The sequence below is a fragment of the Ornithorhynchus anatinus genome, chromosome 3 (genome assembly GCF_004115215.2).
Source record: "Ornithorhynchus anatinus isolate Pmale09 chromosome 3, mOrnAna1.pri.v4, whole genome shotgun sequence".
Classification (NCBI taxonomy): domain Eukaryota; kingdom Metazoa; phylum Chordata; class Mammalia; order Monotremata; family Ornithorhynchidae; genus Ornithorhynchus; species Ornithorhynchus anatinus.
Window position 1 is genome coordinate 137,150,351 of NC_041730.1, and position 15,614 is coordinate 137,165,964.

Consider the following 15,614-nt stretch of genomic DNA (forward strand, 5'->3'; position numbering starts at 1 on the left):
GGTAGTGCTGGCCGGTCAATTGTAGTCGGTCAATCCTATTTATTGAGCACTTACTACGTGCAGAGCACTGTACTAAGCCCTTGGGAGAATATAATACAATGACGGACGTATTCCCGGCCCACAGCGAGCTTATAGTCCAGAGGGGAAGACAGACATTAATAGTCTTAATAGCAGCGTCAGCATGGGATTTGCTCCCTTTTTTCACGCTTCCCGCACTCGCATGACACTTATGTCCATATCTGTCATTAATTTATTTGTGATAATGATGATGATGGTATTTGTTAAGTGTTCACTCTGTGTCAAGCACTGTTCTAAGAATAATAATGTTGGTATATGTTAAGCGCTTACTATGTGCGGAGCACTGTTCTAAATGCTGAGGTAGATACGGGGTACTCAGGTTGTCCCACTTGAGGTTCACAGTTAATCCCCATTTTACAGGTGAGGTAACCGAGGCACAGAGAACTCAAGTGAGTTGCCCACAGTCCCACAGCTGACAAGGGGCAGAGCCGGGAGTCGAACTCATGACCTCTGACTCCGAAGCCCAGGCTCTTTCCACGGAGCCACTCTGCTTCTCAGTTGGAATTGATCTCCAATCGGAGAATCGCAGTTGATACCAGCGCACGGGGTTGGACCACAGTCCTTGTCTCACCTGGGGCTCACAGTCTTAATCCCCATTTTCCAGACGGGGTCACTGAGGTACAGAGAAGTGAAACGCCTCACCCAAGATCACCCAGCAGACCAACGGGGGAGTGAGGATTAGAACCCAGGTCCTTCTGCCTCCCAGGCCCAGCAACGTCTATCTCCCCCTTTAGACTTTAAGCTCATCAGGGGCAGGGAATGTCTCCACCAACCCTGTTATAATATAGTCTCCCAAGCGTTTAGGAAAGTGCTCATCACCCCGTAATACGATCAATTGATCGATCTCCCACAGACAGAGAGTTGGTTTTGATTTCAAACGAAAACACAGGTCCCTGGCACCGTGGAGGCTGGGCTGAGGGAATTGGGCCGGGATCGGTCTGGCTCTGGATTTATTTTTTTAAAGGAATCTAGGTTGCCCCTAAGGATGGTCTTTTTCATCTTTCGAGCAAAGTTTCCCTTGTCAGCCTCCTTCTTGTTAAGGTCGTAACTTGGATCTGCATAGGCTGGACATCAGTGAGTTCCAGGAAACCCAGGGACAGAGGACCTTTGCAACCCTGATCTCATGAAGCGTTTTCAGATCTTCCAAATGAAAATAACAAAACAGGGAAGCGGCAAGGCGTAGTAGATAGGCTGGGGAGGGGAAAGGATCTGGGTTCTAATCCTGACACCGCCACCTGTCTAGCGTGTGACCTTCGGCAAGTCACTTCACTTCTCTGGGCCTCGGTCACCTCATCTGGAAAATGGGGATTGAGACTGTGAGCCCCGTGTGGGACAGTGACTGTGTCCCACCTGACTAGCTTGTATGTAGGCAGGATGAGTGAGATATACACTTGGAAGAAACAAGACTGCCTAATGGCTGAATCACGGGCCTGGGAGGCAGAAGGACCTGGGTTCTAATCCAGGATCCACCAATCAGCTGCTCTGCTTCCTTGGGCAAGTCACTTCACTTTTCCAGGCTTCAGTTACCTCATCTGGAAAATGGGGATTCAAACTCTGAGACTTTTGAGACTCTTACACGGACTGTGCCCAACTAGACTAACACATATTCGTTCGTTCGTTGGTTCGTTGGCTCGTTCGTTCATTCATTCGTTCATCCATTCATCCATTCATCCATCCATCCAATCATATTTATGGAACGCTTACTGTGTTCAGAACACTGTACTAAGCTAAAGTACAGTACAGCACTAAAGAGAGACAATCCCCGCCCACACCAGACTCAGAGTCTAGAGGTGGGGAGACAGACATCAGTACAAATAAACAGGCATCAATACAAATAATGATAATAATGTTGGTATTTGTTACTATGTGCAGAGCACTGTTCTAAGCGCTGGGGTAGATAGAGGGTAATCAGGCTGTCCCACGTGAGGCTCCCAGTTAATCGCCATCTTACAGATGAGGAACCGAGGCCCAGAGAAGTTAAGTGACTTGCCCACAGTCACACAGCTGACAAGTGACGGAGCCGGAATTCGAACCCATGATCTCTGACTCCCAAGCCCGGTCTCTTTCCACTGAGCCACGCTGCCTCTCAAGTAGAGTTATATATATATATATATTCATAAGTGCTGTGGGGCGTGGGGGGGGGGGGAAGAGCGAAGGGAGTGAGTCATGGTGACACGGAAGGGAGGGAGAGCTAAGGAAAATTGGGTTAGTCTGGGAAAATTGGGTCTCTTGGAGGAGGTGCGCCTTCAGTAAGACTTTAAAGGGGGGAAGAATAATCATTTGGTGGATTTGAGGAGGGAGGGTGTTCCAGACCAGAGACAGGACGTGGGCCAGGCGATGATGGTGGGAGAGGCAAGAGAGAGGCCCAGTGAGGAAGTTAGCGGAGGCAGGGGAGCGGAGTGTGCGGTTGGGATGGAGGAGAGAAGGGAGGTGAGGTAGGAGGGGGCGAGGAGATGGACAGCTTGGAAGCCAAGAGTGAGGGGTTTTTGGTTGATATGGAGGTGGATGGGCAACAACTGGAGATTTTTGAGGAGGGGGCGGTGACATGGCCAGAACATTTCTGAAGAAAGATAATCCAAGCAACTGGGTGAAGTATAGACTGAAGTGGGGAGAGGCAGGAGGTTGGGAGGTCGGAAAGGAGGCCGACGCAGTCATCCAGTCGGGATAGGACGAGTGCTTGTCCTAACGCGGTAGCCGTTTGTTCGGAGAGGAAAGGGCGGATATTGGCGATGCCGTGAAGGTGAAAATCGAGAGGATCGGGTGACGAGTTGAATATGTGTGAGGCGAATGAGAGAGCGGAGTCGAGGGTGACACCAAGGTTACGGGTTTGTGAGATGGGAATCTAGCCAAGCACTTAGTACAGTGCCTGGCTCACTGAAAACACTTAACAAATATCATTTTAAAAAAAGAGAGACAGTGTGGCCCAGTGGATAAAGCACGGGGTTGGGAACCAGAGGATCCGAGTTCTAATCCCGGCTCTCCCACTTACTTGCTGGGTGACCTTAGGCAAGTCATTTCATGTCCAATGCTCAATTTTCTCAACTGTAAAATGGGAATTCACTGCCAGTTCTCCTTCTTACTTAGACAGTGAGCTCCATGTGGGACAGAGACTACATATTAAGGGAAGCGGCGTGGCTCAGCGGAAAGAACCCGGGCTTGGGAGTCAGAGGTCATGGGTTCGACTCCCAACTCTGCCACTTGGCAGCTGGGTGACTGGGGGCAAGTCACTTCACTTCTCTGTGCCTCAGTTACCTCATCTGGAAAATGGGGATTAAGACTGTGAGCCCCATGTGGGACAACCTGATCACGTCGTATGCCCCCCAGTGCTTAGCACAGCGCTTTGCACATAGTAAGGGCTTAACAGATGCCATCATCATCATCATCATCATCATCATCATTATTATATCCAGCCTGATGAACTTGTTTCTACTCTGGCTCTTGAAACAGTGCCTGACCTCACGGTAAGCACTGACAAGTACCATTACCAACACGGGATGGCCATCTTGAAGTCGGAGGATGGACCCTGAAGCGTGTTTAACTTATTCCCTTTCTGTCGGCACCTCTCTCTTCAAGAACACCTCCTCCGGGAATTGAAACAAACCTCTCTTCAACTAGCTGAAAAACTCCATCTGGCATTGTTTCTTCTCGTAGCAAATCCCACAAACGTAATTCTCTTTGGGTGAAGAAGTAGTCATAATTACTATTGTATTTATTCAGCACATTCTTTCATTCATTCATTCAGTAGTATTTAGTGAGCGCTTCCTATGTGCAGAGCACTGTACTAAGCGCTTGGAATGAACAAGTCGGCAACAGATAGAGACGGTCCCTGCCGTTTGACGGGCGCACGGTCTGACGAGAACGATTCTATATGCCAAACACTGCGCTAAGTGCTGAGATAGATGGAAACACAGCGGATTATACACAGTCCTATCCCCATGACGTTCACAGCACAAGCCCAACTCAATACAAGTAGAGAGAGCAGGAATCTTACTGGTACAGTGCTCTGCATACAGCCCTAACAATTACGGTAGAGAAGCAGCGGGGCTCAGTGGAAAGAGCCCGGGCTTGGGAGTCAGAGGTCATGGGTTCGAATCCCAGCTCTCCCACTTGTCAGCTGTGTGGGCAACTCACTTCACTTCTCTGTGCCTCAGTTACCTCATCTGTCAAATGAGGCTTAAGACTGTGAGCCTCACGTGGGACAACCTGATTACCCTGTATCTATCCCAGCGCTTAGAACAGTGCTCGGCACATAGTAAGCGCTTAACAAATACCAACGTTATTATCACGGTACTTGTTAAGTGCCTACTATGTGCCGAGCGCTGTTCTAAGCACTGGAGTCGATACAAGTTAGGTTGGACGCAGTCCCTGTCCCACCTGGGGTTCACAGACTTAGTCCCCATGTTACAGATGAGGTAACTGAGGCCCAGAGAGATGAAGTGACTTGCCCAAGGTCACACAGCAGACATGTGGTGGATCTGGGATTAGAACCCATGACCTTCTGATTCCCAGGCCTGTACTCTGTCCCCTAAGCCTGTAAGCGCTCAGTATGTGATAATGGATGAATACCGATTTTAATGTTGAGGAAACTGAAAACGAGAGGGGTTTAGTAACTTGCCCAAGGTCACAGAGCAGGCAAGAGGGCAGAACTGGGATTCATTCATTCATTCAATCGTATTCATTGAGTGCTTACTGTGTGCAGAGCACTGTACTAAGCGCTTGGAAAGTACAATGGTCATGGGTTCTAATCCCAGCTCCACCACTTGTCAGCTGTGTGACTTTGGGCAAATCACTTAACTTCTCTGTGCCTCAGTTACCTCATCAGTAAAATGGAGATTTGGACTGTGAAGCCCACATAGGACAACTCCATCATCTTGTATCGCTTCAAGCGCTTAGAACAGTGCTTTGCACATAGGAAGCGCTTAACAAATACCGTCATTATTATTATCATTACAATTCGGCAACAGATTTAACTCAGTTCTCCTGACTTCCAGCACAGTGTCCTTCCACTATGCTTTGCCCATTTGCCTGTATCTAGGAGTTCTAGTCTAGTCTAGTTCTAAACTTTGTGGGATAGTCAATATCAAATACATTTTGTTTTGCTTTTGTATGTCACCCAGGAAACACAATATTTTGTTACTTAGAAACCTTTCAGTGAAAGAAAGGTTCTAGATCTCTATATACCGATGGTTTGTTTTAGCCTCTTAACATACAATTCAACTAATATCTGTATCTTTCACTGGGTTCAGTGATTTTAAAATAAGTATTTTGTGTAAGCACCAAATCTAGAATCATTGGCAAATTTAATAATTTGCAATTTATCTCATTTCACTTGTACGAATCATTCAGCCCTTTATTCTGATTTTCAGCAGTGTGGTCTAGAGGACAGAGCACAGGCCTGGGAGTCTGAAGGACCTGCTTTCTAATTCCATCTCCACTACTTGTCTGCTGTGTGACCTTGGCCAAGTCATTTCACTTCTCTGGGCCTCAGTTCCCCCATCCTTAAAATGAGGACAAAGACTGTGAGCCCCATGTGGGGTAGGGATTGTGTCCACACTGATTTGCATTTATCTACCCCACTGCTTAGAAGAGTGTTTGACACATAATAAGTGCTTAACAAATGCCATCATTCCATTTTTGACTTTATTTTTAAGTAATAAAAATGTACTGCAAAGGATCTTAATTACATTTTAATTATTTTAAGCTATGGGACTATTGTAAAATCCAAATGCGAATTCCTTTTTTCAAGACTCCGCATTTCTGCTTAACAAGTAAAGGGATATAATTTATCCTTCTGAGATAGTGGAAGTATAAGTAGAATTTATGCATCCATTTCTACATGGTGGTATTGCAATCCCGGCAATTCTGTGTAAATTTATGAGATATTCATTCAATGGTATTTATTTAGTGCTTTCAGTGTGCAGAGCACTGTACTGAGCGCTTGGGAGAATACAACAAGAACAGACACATTCCCTATTGTCCAGTGCTGATTGCAATCATTTTTGGAACCTCAAGTAAATAAGTTGACAATGATATTATAGTATGAGGTCTCCACCTTAAATATTTTCACCGGGGATCTCTATAACCATCATCTGTGAAAGGCTTTGTAATTTATTTTCAGGTCGAAGCAACGTAGATAGAAGCAGCATGGTTTAGTGGATAGAGCTACGGGCTTGGGAGTCAGAAGGTCATGGGTTCTAATTCTGGCTCCGCCACCCGTCTGCTGTGTGACCTCGAGCAAGTCGCTTCACTTCCCTGTGTCTCAGTTACTTCATCTGTAAAATGGGGAATAAGACTCTGATCCCTCTGCGGAACAGGGACTGTTTCCAACCCGATTTGCTTGTATCCACCAGTACAAGTTTATTACTTGTATCCAGTACAGTGTCTGGCCCACAGTAAGTGCTTAACAAATACTATAATAATAATTATTATTACCACTAATTCCATTTCGTGTCCCGAAGTGTTGTACAATTCTCTGCAAGTCAGTACGTACTCGAGATTATATGAGGGACCGATGGGTGAAGACGTGTGAAAATTCATCAGTGCGCAGATGTTGGGTTGAGAAAGCAAGGAGTATTGGAAATTAATCTGGGTCAGCTTCCCGATTTAATCGATCAATCCTATCGATTACCCGGGGCAAAGCACTGTTCTAATGGCTTGGGAGAGTTAAATCACATAGAATTGGTAGTGAATTTCCCTGCCCACAGCAAGCTTCCAGTCTAGAGGGGAAGGCAGATATTGATGTAAACGTACGTTTTTCAGACATGTATCAGCTGTTCTCCCCCTCTAGACTGGAAACTCATTGTGGGCAGGGAGCGTGAAAACAAATTCTATCGTATGGTGCTCTCCCAAGTGCTTAGAAAGGTGCTCTGCACACAATAAGTGCCCAATCAATACCAACGATTGATAGATAAATAAATGAATTACAGATATATATGTAAGTGCTATGGGGATGAGGGAAGGGGGAATAAAGGGGGCTAATCCAAGTGCAGGGAAGATGCAGAAGGGAGAGGGAGTTGGGGAATGAGGGTTCAGGGGGAGTTGGACCACTTTCTTTCTATAATTTCCAGGGGCCCGGTGACTCTCTGAAGCTTCTGATCTTCGAAGGGACCTTCAGGAAGTGGTAAATAAAACCATCGTGGCCTGGATGGGCCAATTAAACATTCCCGTCTCCTGTCGTTAAAGGCTGGAAGATTCTCCAGATGATCAGCTGGACCCTCTCCAAGCGGAAGAGAAAGCCGAGACGACACCTCCCCGCCAGCTCACGTTTCCTCTGGAAGAGCGGTTAGCGCGTTTCCGCGATATGCTTCTGGAAAGAGGGGTAAGATACCGTACCGACTGGCTCCCGGGATGATATTTAACACCGCTTTCAGGATTTCTGGCAGATAGAACGCTCATTCATATGATAGCTGGAGAACAAGCTCCTTTCGCAGCGACATCGTTCCTGACTCTTTATTAAGAATTGAGGCACCGCAAAATGGATTTTGCATGAAAAAAATGAAGCCGCAAAGAGGGAATTATTAGTTAGAAGCGGCTGGTCCTAATTACACCCTGCCCCCCCTAAAACAATAAGAGTTAAGCCAATCACGTTGGCATTCATTCAATCATTCTGAGAGGAGCAGCATCACATAGTGGAAACACCATGGGCCTGGGAGTCAGAAGGTCATGGGTTCTAATGCTGGCTCTGCTGTGTGACCTTGGGCAAATCACTTCACTTCTCTGGGCCTCAGTTACCTCATATGGAAAATGGGGATTGAGACTGGGAGCCCCACGTGAAACAGGGACTGAGTTGCTTGTATCCACCCCTGCGCTTAGTACAGAGCCTGGTCCACAGTAAGCGCTTAACAAATGCCATAATTATTATTATTATTCACTCAATCGTATTTATTGAGTGCTTACTGTGGGCCGAACACTGAAATAAACTCTTAAACCCCTTTGGGGTTATGAATTTTGCATGCTGCTCTTTGAGAAGGGTTTGAAAAGGCATTTGTTTCTGCACTGTGCATTGAAATATACTGAATTACAGAAGGAGGATGACATAGTGGATAGAGTATGGGCCTTGGAGTCAGAAGGTCATGGGTTCTAATGTCTAAGTGACGGGGAGAGCACAGTACAGCAGAGTTGGTAGCTGTGTTTTCTGCCCAAAAGGAGCTTACGGTCTAGAGGGGGAGAAGAGACAGATGCAGCATGGCTTAGTGAAAGAGCGCACGCTTGGGAGTCAGAGGTCGTGGGTTCTAATCCCACCTCTGCCACTTATCAGCTCTGTGACTTTGGTTAAGTTACTTCACTTCTCTGCGCTTCAGTTACCTCATCTGTAAAATGGGGATTAAGTCTGTGATCCCCATGTGGGCCAACCTGATTACCTTGTTTCTACCCCAGGGCTTAGAACAGTGCTTGGCACATACCAAGTGCTTAACAGATACCATCATCATTATTATTACAAATAAATAATATCTAATTTATAGATATGTACATATGTGCTATGGCTGAGGGTGGGATGAATAGCAAGTGTCCAAAGGTCACAGATGGAAGCGCATAGATGACACGGAAGGGAGAGGGAGCCGGGATAAAGAGGGCTTAATCAGGGAAGGCCTCTTGCGGGAGATGTGTCCTCAATAATGGTTTGAAGGTGGAGAGAGTGGTGGATTGGTGTCTATGGAGGGGGTGGGAGATCCAGGCCAGGTGGAGGTCGTGGGCAAGGGGTCAGTGACGAGATAGAAGAGATCGAGGCCCGGCGAGGATCTGGTGCTCAAGGAGTTGAGTGTGCGGGCTGAGCTGGAGGAGGAGACCAGTGAGGTAAAGTCATGGCTGGCATTCGCACTTGGGCACAGTAGGATGGGGATGGCAACCGTGGCACTCCCTTGTTCCCCATCCTCCCGGCCCCTCAAATGAATACATGACTTATTATATGGTACTCTTCCAAGTCGGCTTAGTACAGTGCTCTGCACACAATAAGACTTCAACCAATATGACTGACCGATCGATTGGCTGACGACTGGCAGCGGGAGATCCCGTCCCTTAGCTTGGGAGTCTGAAGGACCTGGGTTCTTCACCCGGCTCTGCCATGTGACTGCTGTGGGACTGTAAGCCCGTCAAACGGCAGGGACCGTCTCTATCTGTTGCCGACTTGTTCATCCCAAGCGCTTAGTACAGTGCTCTGCACATAGTAAGCGCTCAATAAATACTATTGAATGAATGAATGATCTTGGGCAAGTCACTTTACTTCTCTGGGCCTCAGTGACCTCATCTGTAGAAAGAAGATTAAGACCATGAGCTCCATGTGGGACAGAGACTGTGTCCAACCCGATTAACCTGTACCTACCCTAGCACATAGAACAGTCATTGGACACAAAGGAAGCACTTAACAAGTACCATTATGATTACTATTATTATCATTGTTGATTCAGCTCTCTTCTCCTCACCTGCTCCCACCCTCCCCCATAAAGCCCGGGGCCCTATTCCAATCTTTATACTCTAGTTTTATTGCTTGCTTCCCCTGCTCTGCTGAAAACATCTTGAGTACTGGGATAGTGTCCAATACATTTTGGTTGTATTGATTGAATTTTACTCCTTGCAGAGCACTTGGGGACAGTACAATAGAACAATAAACAGTGACATTTCCTGTCCACAACAAGCTTACAATCTAGAGAAGGGGAAACAGACATCAGTCCAAAAAAAAAAAAAAAAAAGACAGTTCTGGACTTAAGTGGTGTGGGACTGGGTGGGGCGGTGGGGAGAGCAAAGGAAGCAAGTCAGGACGATGCAGAAGGGAGTGGGAGATGGGAAAAAGTGGGGCTAAGTCTGGGAAAGCCTCTAGGAGGAAATGGGCCTTCAATAAGGCTCTGAAATGGGGGAGAGTCATTGTCTGTCACAAGTGAGGAGGGAGGGCCATCCAGCCAGAGGCAGGACGTGGGTCAGGGATCGGCGGTGAGACAGGAGAGACGGAGGCACAGTGAGGAGGTTAGCACCAGAGGAGCCCAATGTGCAGGCTGGGTGGTAGAAGGTATTTTGTGGTATTTACTAAACGCATACTATGTGCCAGACTGGGGTAGATACAAGATTGGACAAAGTTTATGTCCCACAAGGGGCTCACAGTCTTAATTCCCATTTTACAGATGAGGGAACTGAGGTTCAGAGAAGTCATGCTACTTGCCCAAAGTCACGCAACAGACAAGTGGCAGCGTCCGGATTAGAACCCGTGACCATCTAACTTCCAGCCCCGGACTCTCTCCACTAGGCATTGTTCTCTGAAAAGAGGCATGGCTCAGTTGAGAGACCATGGGCCTGGGAGTCAGAGGACATGGGTTCTAATCCCAGCTCCGCCACTCGTCAGCTGGGTAACTTTGGGCAAGTCACTTAACTTCTCTGTACCTCAGTTCTCCCATCTGTAAAATGGGGAATAAAACTGGGAGCCCCACATGGGACAACCTGATTACTTTGTATCTCCAGTGCATGACATATAGAAAGCACTTAACAATCATTAGTATTATTGTTATTATTATTCCCTCCCAGGTGCTCAGTAAAGTGACCTACAAACAGTAAACAATCAATACTATTAATTGCTTGATAGATTGAAAACTCCTCGAGGATCATCTCTACTACTTCTATTAGACTACTAGTGTTTAGTACAGAGCTGTGCTCACTCTGAATGTGTCCCCCACCGCCCCCCAACAGATTGCATTTCCCCTACTAGAACGTAAGGTCATTGTGGACAGGGATCTTGCCTACCAACACTATTGTACATTACTCTCCCAGATGCTTGGTGCAGTGCAAATGTGATGGATATATGTTGATCCACCTATTAATTAATGAAATATATTGAGTTTTAACTGCGTGCCGAACTCTGTACTAAGCGCTTCAGACGGCACAGTAAATAGACGTGAATCATACTCTCAAGGAGCTTGCTGTCTTTATAGAAATATGTTACACATTGTTCATGTCATTTTTTAACTCCCCACCCCTCCCACTCTTCATTTTGGAAGCTACAAAGAGGCCTAACATGCCAAAATCATACAGATGCCGTTTTGGTTTGGGCTCAGGTTGAAGGACACTCCTCTGTAGAAATGTTGAGTGATAACTAGCTGGCTGAATCGGCATGGTGTCTTGAATACATTTGGACTTTGATGGTTGAGCGATTTTACTAATGAGACTTCCAGGACTCTCTAGTTTCATTCGCGTTGGATATTCAATTTCTACTTTTAGGTGGAGAAGGGTAATTAATAAAAACCAAACAAAGATTTAACTGCAAGTCAGAGCTGCTTCTCAATTTCCCTAATCCCGTTGACCCATTCGGAATGAAAGCAGGGAGGAATATAAATCCTTTAGGAGGTACAATGACAAGCAAGTAGTATAACCCTTGGAGGCACGATGATATACGTGTTTAAATATATCATGAATATTTAGCCACAAAATAGCAATCCCGATTGATTCACAGAACCAGGTTTGCAAATTTGCTATCCATCACCCTTTTTTCCTCGAATAAACAATATTGGTGGTTAAATGTAGTAATTATTACAAAAGAAAAATCATTCATTCTCACTCACAGACTTTCTAACTTGCCTTTTGTCAAGTTATTGCTCCTACGTGAATGATTTATTTGAATTATGCTGCTGTTGTCCCCAGATTGCCAGGTGTCAATGACAGATATTATTTTGGATGGTCTATCGGGAAGTCGAATGTGTTAGGACGTTTCCATGCTACAGAAATGGTTGAATGCGCAGGCGATGTGTTTCGTCGTGAAACATCCCGGTGTTTCTTTCAGAGTCATCCATCCCCACATCAAGATTTAGGATCGGAAGTAGAAAGTCAAATTATGTTCGCCTGTAGGGGAGAAATCCAGCAAAATAAATCATCTTATTAGAAAAAATGATTCCCTCCAACTTTCCTTGAATATCTTGAATTTCTATAGCAATGTTAGTTCCCCCAAAAAGCTAATTTCTGTTCTCTCATTTTGCTTGGAGTAGTGAATATGGCCTGGGCTTGGGAGTCGGAAGTCATGGGTTCGAATCCCTGCTCTGCAACTTGTCAGCTGACTGTGGGCAAGTCCCTTAACTTCCCTGTGCCTCAGTTACCTCATATGCAAAATGGGGATTAGGACTGTGAGCCTCACGTAGGACAACCTGATGACCCTGTATCTACCCCAGTACTTAGAACAGTGCTGTGCACATAGTAAGCGCTTAACAAATACCAACATTATTATTATTATTATTACTAAGCACTTGGAAAGTACAATTCAGCAAGAGATAGGAATAATCCCTGCCCTACACTGAGCTCAAAGTCTAGAATTGGGGAGACAGACGTCAAAACAAGTAAACAGGGATCGATAGCATCAATATAAATAAATAGAATTGCCCAAGGTCACACAACAGACAAGTGGCAACCTGATTAGCTTGTATCCCAGCATTAAGTACAGGGCCTGATCCGTAGTAAGTGCTCAACAAATGCCACAAAAAAAGCTTCATATATCACACCTGTCTACCTACTGGTATTGAGAAGAAGAGAAGGCTCTTTGCTTTGAGGGGTATCTATTTATGGTCCAGCTGTTGAGATTTGGGTCCATTTTTATACTTGATTCACTCATTCAAGTGGAAGCTTCTTGTGGGTAGCAATCATGTCTCTTCTTTCAGTCGTACTTTCCTGAGCACTTAGTACAGTATTTTGCGTGGAGTGTGTGCTCAGGAAATAGCATTACAATCACTAATCTAATCTATCAAACTACTGAATCTCATTTACCTTCTGATTTGGTCTTGGTCCTACTAACCCGTTTAATGATGATAATAACAATTATGGTATTTAACTGCTTACTGTATGCCAGGCACTGTATTAAGAACTGGGGCAGACACAAGCAAATCAGGTTGGACACAGTCCCTGTCCCCCATGGCGCTCACAATCTTAAACACCATGGCGTTTCGGACAGAGTCCGGGCTTGGGAGTCAGAAGGTCATGGATTTTAATCCTGAATCCACCACTTATCTTCTGTGTGAACTCGGGCAAGTCACTTCACTTTTCTGGGCCTCAGTTACCTCCTCTGTAAAATGGAGATTGAGACTGTGAGCCCCTCATGGGCCGTGGACTTTATCCAACCCGATTTGTTTGTATCTACTCCAGTGCTTAGAACAGTGTCTGGAACATAGTAAGTGCTTAAAAAATATCATTAAGCCCCATTTTACAGATGAGATAACTGAGGCACAAAGAAGTGCAGTGACTTGCCTCATGTCTGACCTGCCTCCAAGAGGCCTTCCCAGTCTAAGCCCACTTTTTCTCAATTCCACTCTCATCTGTAAAATGGGGATGAAGACTGTGAGCCCCACGTGGGACAACCTGATTCCCCTGTGTCTACCCCAGCGCTTAGAGCAGTGCTCTGCACATAGTAAGTGCTTACCAAATGCCAACATTATTATTATTATTCTGCGTTGCCGACTTACTCCCTTTTCTTTTTCCCCCTTTCCTAGCCTCACAGCACCTATGTATGTATTTCCCATTTTATTTATTTGTTTCGATGTCTCTTTATTTGTATTGATGTCCGTCTCCCCCGCTTAGACTGTGATCTCACTGTAGGCAAGGATTGCCACTCTTTTACTGTCATACTGTACTTTTCCAAGCACTATATAAAGTGCTCTGCACAGAGTAAGTGCCAAGTAAATACAATTGAATGAATGAATCATGTTACAAGCAAGAAAAGGGGAGGAGCTGGGATTATTCATCCATTCATTCAATAGTATTTATTGAGCATTTACTATATGCAGAGCACTGTACTAAGCGCTTGGAATGGACAAATCGGAACATTCGAATTAGACCCAAATTAGAACCCAGGTCCCTCTGACTCTACTAAGACATGCTGCTTCTCACATATAGCAAGTCTGTTTTCATAACAAGTCTGTTTTCATTTTCTCCACTTTGGCTTGGAGATTTCTACTTTGTTCTCACTCTGTTTGAGCTTGATGGAAAGAAGGCTACTGGAGCAAGAGACCAGCTGATTCTGCCCTTTTTCTTGAGTCTTCCCTCCTGAAAGATTGAATATCATCCTCCCCTGCCCCCCCCCAATCACTTATTCACCAGTTTCATCTCCACACGGAAGTGGCCAACCGTTATAAATGGAGTCCGTGGGGCCATTTTCCCCGTCAAGCTGGACAGCAGCTCTGACGCCTCTGACTCTCTGAGGTTTTGTTCCAGTATAGAGTTTAAAATCAGATTAGGTTTGATGGCTGCATTTGGTATGCGCTGGATGAAAGTAGGAAATCGTGAGCGAACAAAGTGGCTCCAATAAGGGGGTTGAGCTCTCTCCTTCTCTTTCCCTCCCATTCCTTCTCTCTCTTTCTCTCTCTTTCTCTCTTCTTCTCCGGCTCCCTTCCTATTTCTGAAGATTGATTTTACTTCTTGTTCACCCCCCCCACCTACCTGCCCCTGCCCATCCAGCAGACCTCCACTCTTCTCCTCTTCAAAGCCCTGCTAAGAGCACGCTTCCTCCAGAAAGTCTTCCTTGATTAATCTTTCATTTCTCCACCCTATCTCCATCCCTGTAATGCACCTTCAGCCCTTCCACATCACCTCAGCACTTGGGCACTTCCTTCTCCTCCCGACAGATCCGTGTGCACAGTTTACTGTGGACAGCGAATGTGTCTGTCGCATTATCATATTGAAGCAGTGTGGCGTAGTGGATAGAGCCCGGGCCTGGGAGTCAGAGGGCCCTAGGTTCTAATTTTGGCTCCGGCACTCGTCTGCTGTGGGACCTTGGGCAAGTCACTTCAATTCTCTGGGTCTCAGTTACCTCATCTGGAAAATGTGGATTGAGACTGAGCCCCACGTGGGACAGGGACTGTGTCCCTCCTGATCTGCTTGTATCCACCCCAGTGTTTGAAACAGGACCTGGCACTTAATAAGCACTAACAAATGCCAGAATTTATTTTTCATTTATTTTTCTTACTCTCCCAAGGCTTTAGTGGGGTGGTCTCCACCCACATATTCAATCCACCATAGATCCTGTCGGTCCCACCTTCACGACATTGCTAAAATCCACCATTTCCTCTCCATCCGAAATGCTTCCGTGTTAATCCAGTCACTCATTCTGTCCCACCCTGATTATTGCATCAGCCTCCTCGCTCGCCTTCTTGCTTCCAGTCTCTCCCCACTCCAGTCCTTGCTTCACTCTGCTGTTCAGATCGTTTTTCTACCAAAACGTTCAGGATGTGTCACTCTGCTCCTAAAGCTTTTTGAAGGCCCATCTCCTCCAAGAGGCCTTCCCAGACTAAGCCCCCCTTTTCCTCATCTCCCACTCTCTTCTGCGTCGCCCTGACTTGCTCCTTTTCTCCCTTGCTCCCTTTCTCCCAAGAGGCCTTCCCAGACTAAGCCCCCCTTTTCCTCATCTCCCACTCCCTTCTGCGTCGCCCTGTCTTGTTCCCTTTCTGAGGGCCTGCGAGCCCCGTGGCATTCTCGACTTTCTGCTACCTTTCAACTCTCACATTCAGGCTACTGACTGACCCGGCAGTCAAATACCACTGATTCATTTAATTCATTCACTCGTATTTATTGAGCACTTATGG

At 46.0% G+C, this 15,614-nt stretch overlaps 1 protein-coding gene across 2 annotated transcripts in view; it reads left to right on the forward strand.

Annotated features, from left to right (window-relative positions):
• TCERG1L (transcription elongation regulator 1 like) overlaps positions 1 to 15,614 on the forward strand; it is a 268,833-nt gene that overhangs the window by 234,405 nt on the left and 18,814 nt on the right. For both annotated transcript variants that reach the window (XM_029059313.2, XM_029059314.2), the window contains exon 10: positions 7,261 to 7,396. In XM_029059313.2, coding sequence (XP_028915146.1) covers positions 7,261 to 7,396 — 136 coding nt within the window. The remainder of the gene's footprint in view (positions 1 to 7,260; positions 7,397 to 15,614) is intronic.